Raw genomic sequence first — 16268 nt, forward strand, 5'->3', positions numbered from 1 at the left:
TCCTGTTAAACAGAGCATGGAAGTTCTCCCTTTGCATCCCAACAAGGCCGCCAGATTGACAGCTCCCCGTCCGTCTTCTAAATAAGCGGCGGAGCCTGCTGTCCCCTTGTAGAATTCAGCACAAGTCAAGAGGAAGTGTGACAAAGAGAGAGCTTCTGACACTTGCTGGGTGGATGGCAATAAAAGAAACGGGTTTGAAAAAATGCGCCGGTAAGTGCGTCTGTCAGGATGCGGCGTTGACTGACAGGTGCTTCTCGGCAAACGTCGGCTGTCGGACGCACTCAGCGTTGATTCTCCTCGGGGGTGACGCTCGCCGTGACAGCACCGCTCCGCGCGGCTGCCTCGTCACAAAAGGACGCCGTAATAACACTCCGACTCGGGTAAAGGTTCGGGCTCTGACCTTTTTCCTCATAATCGCTGATGATATCTGCATTCGTCTCACACAAATGCAAATGCGGGCCGCCAGGCTTATAAAGCGCTGGGGGAAACCCTGCAATAGTGCCTTGAGATACAAACTACACAAAATCCAGTTACCATCAAGTCAAATATAATGCAATATATAAAATAGTATATAATATTGCCCCCTAATCTTAAATGTTTTATTTTATTATTATTAATATTATTATTATTATTAATTTTATTATTATTATTATTATCATTATGTTGCTTACTGTATGTTTTTGGCCTTTATCCTACTATGAATTTAAAGCGTTGAAGTTTCTTTAGATCGACTATACCGATTGTATAGTATAGTATAGTATCGTATAGTATAGAATAATATATATATAGAATAATATTGAATTTCTACCATACAGTTTTAGACAGTGAAGGTCTGATTTGTCACCAGCACTGTAGAATGAGACTCAGCACAGAAAGCAGTCTGTCCCCCACCTCACCACCCTCACCCCCATAAAATCCCTGGAGAGCTCATCAAGGATGGACCACATGCCCTCTACCTTCTGCTGCTCAAGTCCCCTCTCATCCTTTGCCACCTCACACCGGGAGAAAAAACAACTATCTTTTTTCTTTTCACATTTTTTTTCATTTTCCATAAGTCAACATTTGAGATATTTGTAGTTATTTATTAGCTTCTTAAAGCTTATCTCAAGGAAGCAGTGTTGTGACTGAAACTAGGCCAGATAGCGCTGTAGTACATCAATCTAATCTGATGAAATGCAGCGAAACGTCGAATGTCGCCTTCATACATTGAGCCACTTGTCACTTCCACCCTTCTTGAGGATCACACGCTTGCCGCCAGCATCAATTTATAGATCGCACGAGGCACCCAAAATGAAACAAAACCCTGCAACAACTTTACATGCTATACATGCTATTGTTATTCTCCTCACAATGCGGGTCTATTCAGTACATGGATGTTGAAGGCCTGCAGGGGACAGAGTTGCTTCTCTTACCCAGAGGGAAGCTTCAAAATGGATGCACACAAGTGTAACAGGGCCTCATACTTTTTTTTTTCTGGAAACCACAACAAGATTAATGAACAAAGCCGTGATATAGAGTTACAGGTTAAAAAAAAAGTGTGCTTGCCCAGGAATAACTCAAAAGTGATATATGGGATCATTTTACCACTTCGGGTCAGAGAAAAGTTTGACTTTTTAAAAGCCTGCTGGGTTTTGTATTGATTTTCTTGTTTTTTAGTCATACATTGTATCTGCAAGAGTGTATTTCATCTCTGGCAACAACAATTTTCAATCACAGCTTTGTTCTTATTTGAACTTAGAACAATTGATGTCGCATTTGTTGTTCAGTTCAAACCTTGCTTTGTGTATTGTTTGCACTGATGTACTCAATAGAGGGAATAAGCAAAACAGAAAGGAAATAAATGCAGCATTCTACAGCTTTACAAATAGGGCTTTTACTAGTAACTACTGTACTACAAATGGAAATAAAATGATGATACAGTATTACAGAGAAAGAACTGTAATATATGTAGTATTTTATGCAGCGTGAGGCATAAAAATAGTACACAACTTAGTAGAGATATGGTGATGAATGGCACTTCAAAAGTTCTTTGGTAGAAGTTGTACTATTTTTTTTTAATGTTTACCAATGCCCTGGATTGGCTGGCAACCAGTTCAGGGTGGGGTAGGCTCCAGCGCCCCCCGCGACCCTTGTGAGGACTAAGGGGTTAAGAAAATGGATGGATGGGTTTACCAATGTGCATAAACCAACTGACTAGCCAACAGAATGACCAAGCGGCTTTCAACCAACTAACTAATCGACCAACCAATGACCAAATGGCCACCAAGAAACCTCCAGTCTGAAACCAACCAACCAACTGACAAAAACACCTTGACAGAATGACAGACAAACCAACAAACCACATGGACGCACTGAATGCCCTAACTATTAAACCACTGAGTGACCACCTGACCGAATAACCAAACAGCTAACCCAAGAGATCACTTGACTACATGACAATCCACTGATTGCCAACTGATTGACCAATAAAAACAATGAATGTAACCTACCAATACTCCAACTAATCAACCGACCACCTGGCTGATTTACCAACCGACTGGAAGACCAGCCTATCAAGCAGACAACCAACCAGTAAACGCTTCCACGACTATAACATACACAGAATAACAATTTCTCTGATTATGTCATAAGAGCCTGAAAGTGAATTGTTGTATAACAGCTGGATAAGAATGGTTTCATTCTATTTAGAGTGTGTAGTCAAAGGAAATGTCAAGGTAAAACGAGGACGAATCGCAGCCACAAAGCAACATTCCATCCTCACACTTTCACAGCTGTAAATTATGGTAAATGATGACACTAATGACATCTATGTAATTAAATGTGTCTTTGTGGACAATAGAACCTGGTTTGAAGCGGCAAGGACCTTCATTTATAGTAGCTCAATGGGGGTTGCAAGGAGGACAGACACCATGATCATATAAAATCTGGTTTAATTCAGATCTGACAAACTAAAACACTTCCACTATGCTTCTTCTCAGCTACTGCATTCTCAGCCAGTTTTTTTTTTAAGAAAAAAAGAGCCCAAAATATAAAAACAAAACACGGCAGGATTTCAGCAGGAAATTCAGCAGTTGAAGAAAGAGACACAAGAAAAAGATTGACGCATTGTCACCTTGGAACAAAAAGTAGATGATTTGGAACAGAATCTTCGTATAAACGATGTGATAGTTAGAAGTATCTAGATTAAACCGCGCCGCGGCCCTCCGGCGAGAGCTGCGGCCGGCACAAGTGCAGTTGATTCTGACCAAACTTCAGTGAACAAGACTGTGAAACAGCAAGTAACAACTCAACTCAGAGATTTAGGATTAATTGTGGATCCAGCGCACATTCAGATGTGCTTTTCGCTTCCAACTGGCGGGACCCGACCACCGGCAGTTCTGATCAAGTTTGTTGACAGGAAGAAAAAGATCGCTCTTTTGAGAGATAGCTACAAGTCTTAAGGTAAACATGTCTACGGCAATGAATATCTCTCAAAACGAAATGCTGACATCGCCAGAAGGGCGCAACAATTGAGAAAGAATGGAATTATCGAGAACGCATGGACAAAAGACTGTCGGATCTTCAAACAAACAAAAGAAAACTCATCTTCTCAGAAGAAAATATGGATCTTGAAAAAAGTTTGAGAGACAATACTGTAACTGCAATCAGTAACTCACATCATTAAATTGTGGATTATGTCTCACCCAAATGAAATTATTGTAACATATTACTAATTAACCCAAAACTGGAGTTGTTATGATTTTAATAATGTAATTATAGTATATGATTACTTGCTGACACTGCCAAGGTTAACTCTTGTTTATACACCTGCATAGACAACAAGTATTGCTGTTCCTGTCAGAATGTAAACATTGTCTGGCTCTATTTCTGTTTGGACATTTGATGTAACATACAAGGCTGTTGTGATAAGGTTGTAATGTATCTGCTGTAAATAATTACAATGGGGTTGTTAGACATGGTTCCGGGATGGAGCCGTCGGGGCCTACTCAGCTGGTGGGTGGCCTTGGTGGGCGCTAAAGAGTGTCAAGATCTAAGCATCATCTGGATGCTGGCAACAGTGGTGGGCTGGTGGCTGAGCTGACCAGAATGGAGTGAACATTGTTGTGGAAGCAATGGGCAGAATACAAGCCGATCTACTCTTCTGGAAGCCACAACATGTGTGAAAGCTGATCCAAGGTCAGCGAAAACGCTACTGGTGAACGAGCATGCGCTCGGCTTGGCTGCTCGCCTGGTGGGGTGGGCCTGTTGGTGGCGTCTGGGGCCCGATTTACCAATTCCAAATGACTGGGACTAGATGAAACTTGCACACGGATATTACTCAAGATGAACTGAGCAAGGAGTGTGTAGACTTAAATCTGGTATTGATAACGATATAAATCAATGACCATCATAATCAATGTATATGACTGATGCGTATAGTAAGAATCAATGGGGACGGGTTACTAACAAGCCATGTTTTTTACCCGTCCGCCCTTCTTTCGCATGTCAATGTTGTACTGAACGATGTAACCTGTAATAATGTGTCCGAAAGGAAAAAAATAATTAAACAAACAAACACTGAGATAATGTGGTTGCACAATTGTGCACACCCTCGTAAGTGAGGATTTTTGGGAATTAATCACATTCAAACTACCGGTAATGTTAAATGGGAGTCGGCACACACCTGTCACCATATAAAGTTCCTCTGATTAACCCCAAATAAAGTTCAGATGTTCTAGTAAGATTTTTCTGACGACATAGTCACGTAATCCTCTGAGAACTTCCATCAGAGGGATCTCGTTGAAAAGCATCAGGAGGAAGGTGTAAAAGAACTTCTAAGGCATTGAATATAACATGGAACACAGTGAAGGCAGTCGAAAGTGAGATTACCAAGAACTGCATGCTCCAACAAAATAGATGAAAAAATGAAAAGAAAACTGGTCAGACAGCAACACTGATGGAGATGCAGGAATTTCTAGTACGTACCGGATGTTTAGGACATGTGACAACAATCTCCCATCTTCTTCATATTTCTGGGCTATGGAGTAGGGTAGCAAGAAAGAAGCCTTATCTTGCAAAGAAAATAAAACAGTTTAAATCTATGTAAAAATGTTACTCTAAAAGTAGTTTATTTGCATTTACATTGGACTGATTGCTTAAACTGCTTATTATGGGATGTATTTCTCAACAGTAAGCGGTCTGTTTGTAGCATATTGCGGTGTTCAGGTGTCATAGAAGCAAAAGCAGGTCACTGGAAGACATCATGCGTGAGAAGTGCTCGCAGGCAGAGCTCTCTGGCACCTGCGAAGCAGGACCGAGAACAAAAAGACGGCTCGAAAAGACTTTTTCCCCCCCTACGAGGCTTTTAGTCTCTTCTGTTTGGAGGCTGTAGCAGCTAAATGAATTTGATATTTCTTCCTGTTCGTTATTGATTTGCAAATTCATGCCCTGCTCTTCTGCAGCACCTGCGTCCTTCACAAGTGGACTAACACTGCAGCATGGAGACAGCCATTTATTTTCCCCTCCGCTTCAATTACAGCCCACGTAGGCTTTTGGTGGGAAGCCAGAAACGTCTCACAATACACCAGAAGTCGCCCCCTACCTACCCCACAAACCCCCAAAATATCCCCGTCTCTTGAGACGGATGAAGGTGCCCGCTTCATCAACACACCTCTGGACTTTGTGCAGTCTCATGCCTAATCTGGGCTCCAATAAGGAGCAAGCAGCATGACGAGCTCGACTAATGGCTTTTTGATGAGCTCTTATCGTCATTCACATCTGCATCAGCGCAGCAGAGAGCCTTACGCATGAGCTGCAAAGCTACTGTAGATCCGCTTCTAGAATGACTCACTGTTCAGACTGAGTGTCTGCGCCCTGAGATTTTTTGTGACCCGACTTGTAGGTTTGTTTGGGGATACAAACTTTCGTTCAGACTATTTTTTCTTTTCTTTGCTTGAGCTACGAGTGCTGGCTGGTGGCAGTGAACTCAGCTGACTCACTTCACAACAAGCAGCACTTTGGCATAGTCTATAATCTTAAAAAAAAGAGACTTCAAGCTGTTTAATGTCACTCCCAGTTCAACCATATCATCAAACTAGAAGAAGCAATTTATGGAGAAATTACGTGTGAATTCTGAAATGCTGAATGAAAAAAATAAGAAACATGGAATCATATTGAATGAGGTGGAATGATAGAAATATGTCAAATTGTATTGAATGAGTTGGAGGTAGCGGCACGGTGAAGACTGGTTAGCACGTCCGCCTCCCAGTGCAGAGGACGTGAGATCGAGTCCGGGCTTCGGCCTTCCTGGGTGGAGTTTGCATGTTCTTCCCGTGCTTGCGTGGGTTTTCTCCGGGTACTCCGGTTTCCTCCCACATTCCAAAGACATGCATGGCAGGTTAATTGAACACTCAAAATTGTCCATAGGTGTGAGTGTGGATGGTTGTTTGTCTCTGTGTGTCCTGCGATTGGCTGGCAACCAGTTCAGGCTGTACCCCGCCTACTACCCGAAGCCAGCTGGGATAGGCTCCAGCGCCCCCCGTGACCCTTGTGAGGACTAAGCGGTTAAGAAAATGGATGGATGGAGTTGGAGGTAGTGGTGAAAAAGCATGCATTGAATGATAGCTAATTATATGGAACTTGGTGAAATGTTATTGGTGAAAAAGTGCAATGGGAATTGTGGGAATGCTGAAAATCCTCCCCAAGGTTAAATGAATGAGATGAACATTTTGACTATCGAATGGGAATGAATTGTTGAATTGTCATTGGAAATTTGTGGCTCAAAATGTAGAATTATGTGAAAGTGGCAAGATTTTGCATGGGTGAAATATATCAGATTTAATGGCAAGGTGAATTGAATGAAGGGAATGTTTAGAATGTTCAATAGGAACGATACAAACCCTAAGTCCTAACCCAAGCACCTACCCTAGAATTTTTGTTGGTGAAAAATATGCAATATTTAGTGGGGGAGGGAAAAAATATTTTTTGCTAAGTGGGAATTGGAGGAGTGTTGACCATTGATCCCAAGGTGAATTGAATGAGCTGGAACATTTTGGATTTCAAATTTCAATTTTTGAATGTCTTAATCGAATGAATGGGGATTTTGGGGGTGAAAATGTTGAACTGGTGGAAAACGGTGACTGTTAGTTATGAGAAAAATAATAGCCCACAAAGCGTGAATTTTTGCAACATATTAAATTTGGAATCGGTCGAGAAATTTAGGAATTGAAGGACAAAGTATGGGGGAATAAAAAAACTTATAATAGTGAATGCTCTCAGCATTCACACAACTAAATACAAAACGAAGAGAACTACATGTGTATTTCAAACGACCACATAACTTTGCTTTAAAAGCTAATTGCTTAATGCTAAATATAATGGGAAACGCCATAGACAGGCTAATGAGTAGCATGTGGCGGTGTGACAACAATTTAAGCAATGGATATTTGAACACAAACACATATAAACAGACAGTATAACAATACTAGCAACACCAGAACAGACTAATTGCATTTCCATTCATTTCCAATAGGATGTACAGTATTAGTATCTCCCACACCATATACTTATAGACTTATAAATCATACTCCCTCAACTGTTCTCTCAGGCGATTGTGGATGTGCTGGAAGGAAAGTTCTGCAATAGTAAGGATTGCCAGTAGCTTCGCCAAACGCCTTACTGCATATTTAATGTGTGTGTGTGTGTGTGTGTGTGAATGATGGGGTCTGATGTGTGTCATGAGATTGGCGTAAAATTGAGTTATTAACTAGCAGGCGCAGACCGGGCCGGGTGGTCCTGGGCTGCAGAAATGGGAGAGAGGTGTGTTGGTTTCAGATAAGGTTGTACTGGGCACACACTGCACACCAAGTAAGGAGAATGAAAATAAGGGAGAGAGAGGGGATATGCAAAAATGGCATCATCAATGCACGCTGACATACATGATGAATGCCAGTAATAAACAGTTTCATACTGAGAAAACTTGCATTGCTGAGCCCTATTCATCATCAAGTTCATATCGCGTCTGCGTTCCAAATCAGCGGAACTTTGGTCCAATTTCATGCTTGGGCGATATCACGGACAGTATCATTTTCACAAGGGAAATGGAGAAATCGTATGTACTGAATTTTTTTTTTAATTCAGTGCCGTATGTGCGACGAGTAAAATGAACTGGTTTACGCCCAAACCTCACAGACATAATCACATTTTCTCTCATGAGAGCCGTTAATTAAAGTTGATGTGCTTAAAATGGGAGCTATGCATAAATATGTACAGTATAACGATGAATTTTCCTTTTGTTTTTTACAATATTGAATGTGCCTGCATTTTAGACATCTTTCGCAATAAGCTTCCTCATTTTGCGCAACTGCACTTTTATACCGTACATTATTGGTACAACTTAAAAGGAAAATAACTCCTTTGTAATTTACTGTGAAGCGAAAGGTCACACCAAAAAAGGTCATTATTAAATTCCGTCCGTCTGTCTTCTTCCGCTTATCCGGGGTCGGGTCGCGGGGGCAGCAGCTTTAGCAGGGAAGCCCAGACTTCCCTCTCCCCAGCCACTTCAGCCAGCTCATCCGACGGGACCCCAAGGCGTTCCCAGGACAGCCGAGAGACATAGTCTCTCCAGCGTGTCCTGGGTCGTCCCCGGGGCCTCCTGCCGGTAGGACATGCCCGGAACACCTCCCCAGGGAGGCGTCCAGGAGGCATCCGAACCAGATGCCCGAGCCACCTCAACTGGTTCCTCTCAACGTGGAGGAGCAGCGACTCAACGCTGAGTCCCTCTCGGATGACCGAGCTTCTCACCCTATCTCTAAGGGAGAGCCCGGCTACCCTGCGGAGGAAACTCATTTCGGCCGCTTGTATCCGGGATCTTGTTCTTTCGGTCACGACCCACAGCTCGTGACCATAGGTGAGGGTAGGAACGTAGATCGACCGGTAAATCGAGAGCTTTGCCTTTCGGCTCAGCTCCTTCTTCACCACAACGGGCCGATACAGCGTCCGCATCACTGCAGATGCTGCACCGATCCGCCTGTCGACCTCCCGCTCTAACCTACCCTCACTCGTGAACAAGACCCCAAGATACTTGAACTCCTCCACTTGGGGCAGGACCTCCTCCCCGACCCGGAGAGGGCACTCCACCCTTTTCCGACTGAGGACCATGGTCTCGCATTTGGAGGTGCTGATCCTCATCCCAACCGCTTCACACTCGGCTGCGAACCGCTCCAGTGAGAGCTGGAGGTCACGGCTTGAAGAAGCCAACAGCACCACATCATCTGCAAAAAGCAGAGATGCAATGCTGAGGCCACCAAACCGGACCCCCTCAACGCCTCGGCTACGCCTAGAAATTCTGTCCATAAAAGTTATGAACAGAATCGGTGACAAAGGGCAACCTTGGCGGAGTCCAACCCTCACCGGAAACAAATTCGACTTACTGCCGGCAATGCGGACCAGACTCTGACATTGGTCGAACAGGGACCGAATAGCCCGTATCAGGGGGCTTGGTAACCCATACTCCCGAAGCACCCCCCACAGAACTCCCCGAGGGACACGGTCAAACGCCTTCTCCAAGTCCAAAAGCACATGTGGACTGGTTGGTGGAATTCCCACGCACCCTCGAGGACCCTGCTGAGGGTGTAGAGCTGGTCCACTGTTCCACGGCCGGGACGAAAACCACACTGCTCCTCCTGGATCCGAGATTCGACCTCCCGACGGACCCTCCTCTCCAGCACCCCTGAATAGACCTTACCTGGGAGGCTGAGGAGTGTGATCCTTCTAAAGTTGGAACACACCCTCCTGTCCCCCTTCTTAAAAAGGGGAACCACCACCCCGGTCTGCCAATCCAGAGGCACCGTCCCCGATGTCCACGCGATGCTGCAGAGACGTGTCAACCACGACAGCCCCACAACATCCAGAGCCTTTAGGAACTCCGGGCGGATCTCATCCACCCCCGAGGCCCTGCCACCGAGAAGCTTTCCAACCACCTCGGCGACTTCGACCCCAGAGATAGGGGAGCCCACCTCAGAGTCCCCAGACCCTGCTTCCTCAAAGGAAGGCGTGTTGGTGGAATTGAGGAGGTCTTCGAAGTACTCTCCCCACCGTCATTATTAAATTGAATCAAGTAAAAGTAAGTGGCTGTTTCCTATGTGACAATTTTCTAAATTCCATAATTTTTTTCCACACACTATTTGTCTATAAATCCCAGAATGGTCTGGGTCCTAAATACATTAAAGAAACGCTGATTGACTATAAGTATAAACCCAGTAAGGCTCTGAGATTTGCAGATTTTAATCCATTAGTAGGGCCCAGAGTTCAAAGTAAACATGGTAACACTGCATTTAGCTGTTATGCTGCACACAACTGTTACTAATAAATGTGTTTTATATACTGTAGAGCTTTTATAAATATGCAAATGAACCATATACAATTGAACAAGTAACATTTTTCTTCATAACACTGTGGTAAATAGAGCTCATTTTCAAGCAAACTGTTTTCCTCCACTTTATCCTCTGTGTCAAGGTCCAAATTATGATAGAGAAATTGAAATTTTGATCAAATTGGGAATTCGCTGCTTGTTCGGTGCAGTGGCTGATTTTAGTGGGTCACAGGGTCTCGACCACCACCAAAATATTAATTAAAAAAAAATCCTAGATTATTTGCCTGTTCAGGTAGCGTTTAAAACCCCCCAACAACAACTGATTTTGGTGTGCTTGATAAAAAATCCTTCGATTTTTCTGTATGTGGCCTTGGAGGAAAAATTACCGGGTGGCCAATGTCAATGCCAGTCTATTTTGATAATCTGAAGACTTTATATGACGTGCCTTTTGAAGGAGGACGTCAAGAATAAAAACATAGTTGGAGTCCGAGACAAGTCTGTGTCAAATGCCAAGGAGTCCGACTCAGGTCCGGGACAATCTGTCAAGTCCGTACTTCAACCCTGCAACTAGGATCCAAAATACGTCATGAGATTCTGTCAAAAGAGTTAGCAACTCTTCTGTGCATTCCCCATCTGCTTCTTCGTGGTTCCCCGTGTTGTTTTGCCCGGGTGGATTTGATGCATTAGTGGAATGAAACGTTGAGTGCACCTGTCAGATTAAAGGATTGAATTCTATTATTTGTTGACTGTAACTGTTCAATCTAATCCGCTTGTCTTCCTGTGAAATAGATTGAATTGGAGCGTGGATGTATTGAAAGTGAACGAAGCCTGTTATCCCCGCTCTGCTCTTACCGGGAATACATATTAAATATTTACAGAATTCACTCTGCTGCTTGTGTATTGTGCGTTGCTTTTGCAAAGGGGATATTTGCATCTTAGTGTGTTTATGGAAGGACGACGACGAGGATGAGGAGGAGGAGGAACACTCCTCTTTCATGTGCTATAGCTTTGATTATTGCTTTCCAGTGTTGGATTAATATTCAGCATGCTTCCCTCGGTGGACTGTGCGAGTCAACATCAATTTGTGTAATCGGAATACCTATGACGACTGCGCTGAGTGCATGTAATTCCCAGAGACCGGTGCTCGCTCATTGTCAAGTTCGCAAGGAGCAACGGCAGTTGATTGCATATTATACGGATGATTATATAAAGCGTGCGCCGCCTCTCGTTGAGGACAATTCCCAGCAAAGGATGCTTTCAATGCGGCCTGGAGCTGGCCCTGGGAGCGGGATAGAGTCATCAAACTCCCAGAGATGCTCGCTGCATTTTGACACCGCAACGCACACACACACACATATTGGCGTTGCTACGGCAGCAAGCTGAAATCAAAGTGGTTTCTGTTGGAAAGCCCCCACCTCACCCACCCCTCCTGGAGGCTCAGTAATCAGCTGCAGAGACACCACCATCACTACTGGCCTTTAACACACGCACAAACACACACACACATGCAAATGTGAGCCCACACACCACTGGGAGCTACAGTGTATGATCACAAGAGATGCAACAATGAGCGAGTGTGCGTTTCACTGCAGCTTTGATGATAAATGAAGAAAAAATTTGACGTGTGACATCTTTATATTGCTCACGCTTTCATCTTTATATTGTTGCTCCACATACATAGTAGTGAAACATTATGACATTACTTGTACAATCTAATGAGATCCAAGATGAGAGGAGAAAAACTGAAAAATCCTGCCTTTGGAACTAGAAAATGTATGCATTTTCACTGATTATTTAAACGGCGCAGACAAGGAGTGAAGCTGGACCAAGTCCATTAATCCATTTTCTATAGCACTTGTCCTCATTAGAGTCTCGGGTAGGCTGGAGCCTATCACAGCTGGTTTGGGGCAAGAGGCAGGTAAAATTAAAAAATATATATTTATAGTGACACCTATAGACCTATTTAGTGTCTTCAATGAACTACAAGAGTTTCAAAAGGGACTTGCTGACCTCTATGCCACCCTGGACAAAATCAACCTGGCATTATTTCGGTTTCAGAGGAAGAGACAGGGCCCAAAACGGAGGGACGGTGCCCGTGTGCGTGTGATTAGATAGGGGATAGAGTTAGGGGAGTCGAGTCATTTGATTTGACTAGAGTCACTAATTTTAGGACTTGGGACTTGCATGGTTAAAACTTATAAATGTATCGACTTACATTTTTTAAATCTGCATTTTCAATTAAGTGTTTTGTGTGTGAAAGAAAAGTATTTTTTATTTAGGGGAAAAGAAAATGCAATGTGCATGTTTGCAACTCAAAAATAACACAATTAATTCCGACATCTAACTTCATCCAACACTACAAAATCCACAAGATATGCTAGTTTAGCTAACCGATAGCTGGTCAAACAGAAAACAACTTCCATGTACTTCATGCATCTAATTGAGAACACATGAAAGTAACAGACAGTACAGTACAGAGACTGGTTTGGGACATGAATTGTGAATGTGTTAGTACAGCTAAGTGTAGTGTGGCTAACTAACAAAAGTACAGCTACCTAATGCAAGTATAGGTACTGAGGCAAAGTAGCTAATGTGTGAATATTTGTTTTACCTGAGCAAGATTGTATAACTTGACATTAGGGCTGTGGAAAAAAGTCAACTTGTAAGATAGGTCGACTAAAAATGTCTGCCTCAAAGCTCTGCCGGAACCATGTTTGCGCCTCTATCCATATTTCTACACAGATATTTTTTGTAGACGTACGCAGAGGATAGGATTGAGCTCATTGTAATTAGCAGGAAACTCCACTTGTGGATTATTGTTGAAGCATTGTCTGCAAGTGACTTTTAAGAGACTATTACACATGCAATTTATAGATATAATGATGTATGTGTGTACTATATGATAGTTAGTGTTTGTTTACCTTAAATTGTAATCGCTAACACGCTAGATGCTTTTGCTAACTATAGAGCATAGGTTAATTTTGTTGGTGTTAAGTAATGTTCATGCACAGAAGATAATAAACAGCACTCAATTCAACTCACGTACCTATAATGATGTACTGTATGTGTGAACTAAATGGTGGGTAGTATTTGTTTACCTTAAATGGAAATTGCTTGTGTGCTAATGCTAATCGTGATTGATAATCATCAGGCAATTTTGTTGGTGTTAGGTCGAATTCAAAATACCGTAGACCAACTTTATAGTGTCTACTACATCCACATATTTACACGGGTGGACCCAAGATGTGTTGCAGGTCCACTAACTTGTAATGTAAACTACAAACACATAAGTTAGTTAGAAAGATGCAGCTCTTGCATTAGATCTCAATGGCTATATAGTCAAGAATGTTGAATGTGTTTGGAGGGCTGTTGCGAGAATTCCAAGTGAGGCTTGGACTTGGATATTTTGGAGCAAAACCTAGTGATTTAGAATCCTGAAATAATACTATTTCATTACCAGCCCAAGCACAGTTCCATGGGACATAGTGTAGTCCGACTATAATCCCTTTCCTATTTTCACATGCACCTCATCCTGTGGGACACCACGCATGATCCATGGAAGAGATCACCAATGACAACGCAGTTTCTCTGCATCCCAAGAAGATCTTGTGTTGTCCTCATGTAGATCATCAAGCAATAGGCTGACGCTCATGTTTCAAATCTTAAAATTAAACCTCTCACAAGCTGCAGGACCCACCCCGGATCAATTAAAACACAATTAACCGCATTCCTATGGAAGTTAATCCAACGGCGCTAATGTCCAAATCCTATTGAGGGTCATTTGTAATCAATTTTCCATAGCCGGGGGCTTAAAAAAAAACATCCAGACACGGCTAATGCATCATGAACAGCCTGCAGGCGTTGGTTGATCAATCCCTGCAGCCTCGCTTGAGCCCGCTCCGTGGGGGGAATTCGCACATCAATCCATCTCCACCCCACCACTGCACTTGCTTAATTCTCTTGTTTAGGAAAGCTCCCGGGACACGTCGGAGGAAGGAAGCAGCATATCGCCCACATTAGATGGATGTGCACCCCGTTAATTGCTTGTTATTACGAAAAGCTCCAAGTGAAGATACACGAGGAAGTGATGCAGATAATTTTTTGCCTCTTATGAAACATCACATTGAGGAGAAAAACATTTTCAGTGCGCTACAGCATTAGACTAGTTTCCCTTAGCCTATAAATGAGAATGAAATGAAAAATACACATTTCATTGAGTCATATAAAAACAAGAAGAATATTTTTTTTCTTCTAAAGATGTCACATATTTCAAATTTGGCAGCCTGCATTTGAGGTTTTAATTCTTCATAGTAAACATCGCACCCCAGTTATTTTTTAAATAAGTTTTGCCAAGTTGCCGTGCTAATAAGTGTTGGTGCGTCTCGTTTTTGTCGCATTATAGCGCGCGCACTTACGTCTCTGAAGCGGTTCCAGTGCTTGATCTTGCGGCTGTACTGGGAAATGGTGGACAGCCACTGCTCGTCCTCCATGAAATTACCCGTTTTTTCCGCCTCCTTCACGCTCCGCACGTCGGTCTCGGCGGCGGTGGCGGCGGTGGCGGCCTGGAGGCTGGAGCCGACCAGCATCAGCACAAGCGGCGGGACCGCGAGGCACAACATGTCCGTCCTGTGGTGCACGCTTAAAGTCGGCTTTAAAAAAATCTGAAGAAGAAGAGGCAGAAGACGCGTTCTCGGTTCGCCTCTTCTCAGAGCAGGATGAAGATGAGGAGGAGGAAGAGGAGGATGCTGAGGCTGGAATGAAAAAGTGATTAGCTTCGAGGATGCTCTTCTTCTGTAGGGAGGGAGGGGAGAAGGTGTAGCCTATATTTGAGGGAATGCAAATCCGCTATGGCAAATGTTGAAATAGCCTCGCCTTACGACGCAGGCAACGTAACCGAAGTCGGTCGGAACGAGAACCCCTATACGCAAGCACAATAGCCTACATCTTTGTATGAAATAGCCTACTATAAATAAAGCCTACTTAGCTATTTTTCTTATTAAGGGTATTATAGACAGTGATTTTCAAGCTATTACTAAAGAGTCTATTCAAAATTATTGTTAGCCACTGTAATATTAGCACATATATGATTAAAAAAAAGACAAAAATTAAAACTTGATTCGATTGCACATAAAAGTTACATACAAATTGTACCTGAACAAACGTTATATAAACTGTTCTATAAGATTAAATGTTAATGTATTGCAATCAAAAATTACAATATGTTATAATATATAAATAATATAGTGTTTAAAAACGGAAATGTGTGTCTAGATAGATCACTAGGCATGACCAGCTCTGTGACCTAGTGGTAGAGTGTCTTTCCTGTGATTGGGAGCTCGTGGGTTCCATCCCGAGCTGGGTCATTCCAAAGACTATAAAAACGGGACCCATTTGCCTTCCTGCTTGACACTCAGCATTATGGGTTGGAATTGGGGGGTTAGATCACCAAATGATTCCTGAGCGCGGCCCCTGTTGCTGCTCACTGCTTCCTCAAGGGATGGGTCAAATGCGGATAATGAATTTCGCCCCACTTAGGAGGGTGTGACAATCAGTGGTACTTCCCCCCCCGCGGGTCACAGGATTCCCGAAAAAATGTTAGCCTCTAACACAGATTAACCAATATCTTGGTCAGAATGACCAATTTGTATCAGTTGGCTTAATATATATTGGTTGAAAACACCTACCATTCTAGAGTGGTGGTTTTAACCAAAGGATCTGTCGGACACATAACTATCAGCTATAGATTGGTCAAATGTAACCTTTTTTTTGTGGTCAATTTGACCAATCTGTTTTTAGGGTGTGTGTAAGTGGAAGCCACTCTAACATGCACACAGTTTGAACAATTAATTCAGTGTAGGTAACACAATCAGAATTTTTCAGCCCATATGCGATCAGCAATAACCAATCACTGATTTGA

General features: G+C 43.0%; 1 protein-coding gene across 1 annotated transcript; it reads right to left on the reverse strand.

Annotated features, from left to right (window-relative positions):
- Positions 1-5208: 5208 nt before the first annotated feature.
- On the reverse strand, positions 5209-15218 carry LOC144061756 (testican-2-like). Its single transcript, XM_077582491.1, has 2 exons — positions 14767-15218; positions 5209-5280 (listed from the first exon to the last, which is right to left on the reverse strand). The coding sequence occupies exons 1-2, from the start codon at positions 14968-14970 to the stop codon at positions 5209-5211; spliced, it is 276 nt and encodes a 91-aa protein (XP_077438617.1). The 5' UTR covers positions 14971-15218.
- Positions 15219-16268: the final 1050 nt, after the last annotated feature.

The sequence above is a fragment of the Vanacampus margaritifer genome, chromosome 12 (assembly GCF_051991255.1).
Source record: "Vanacampus margaritifer isolate UIUO_Vmar chromosome 12, RoL_Vmar_1.0, whole genome shotgun sequence".
NCBI lineage: Eukaryota > Metazoa > Chordata > Actinopteri > Syngnathiformes > Syngnathidae > Vanacampus > Vanacampus margaritifer.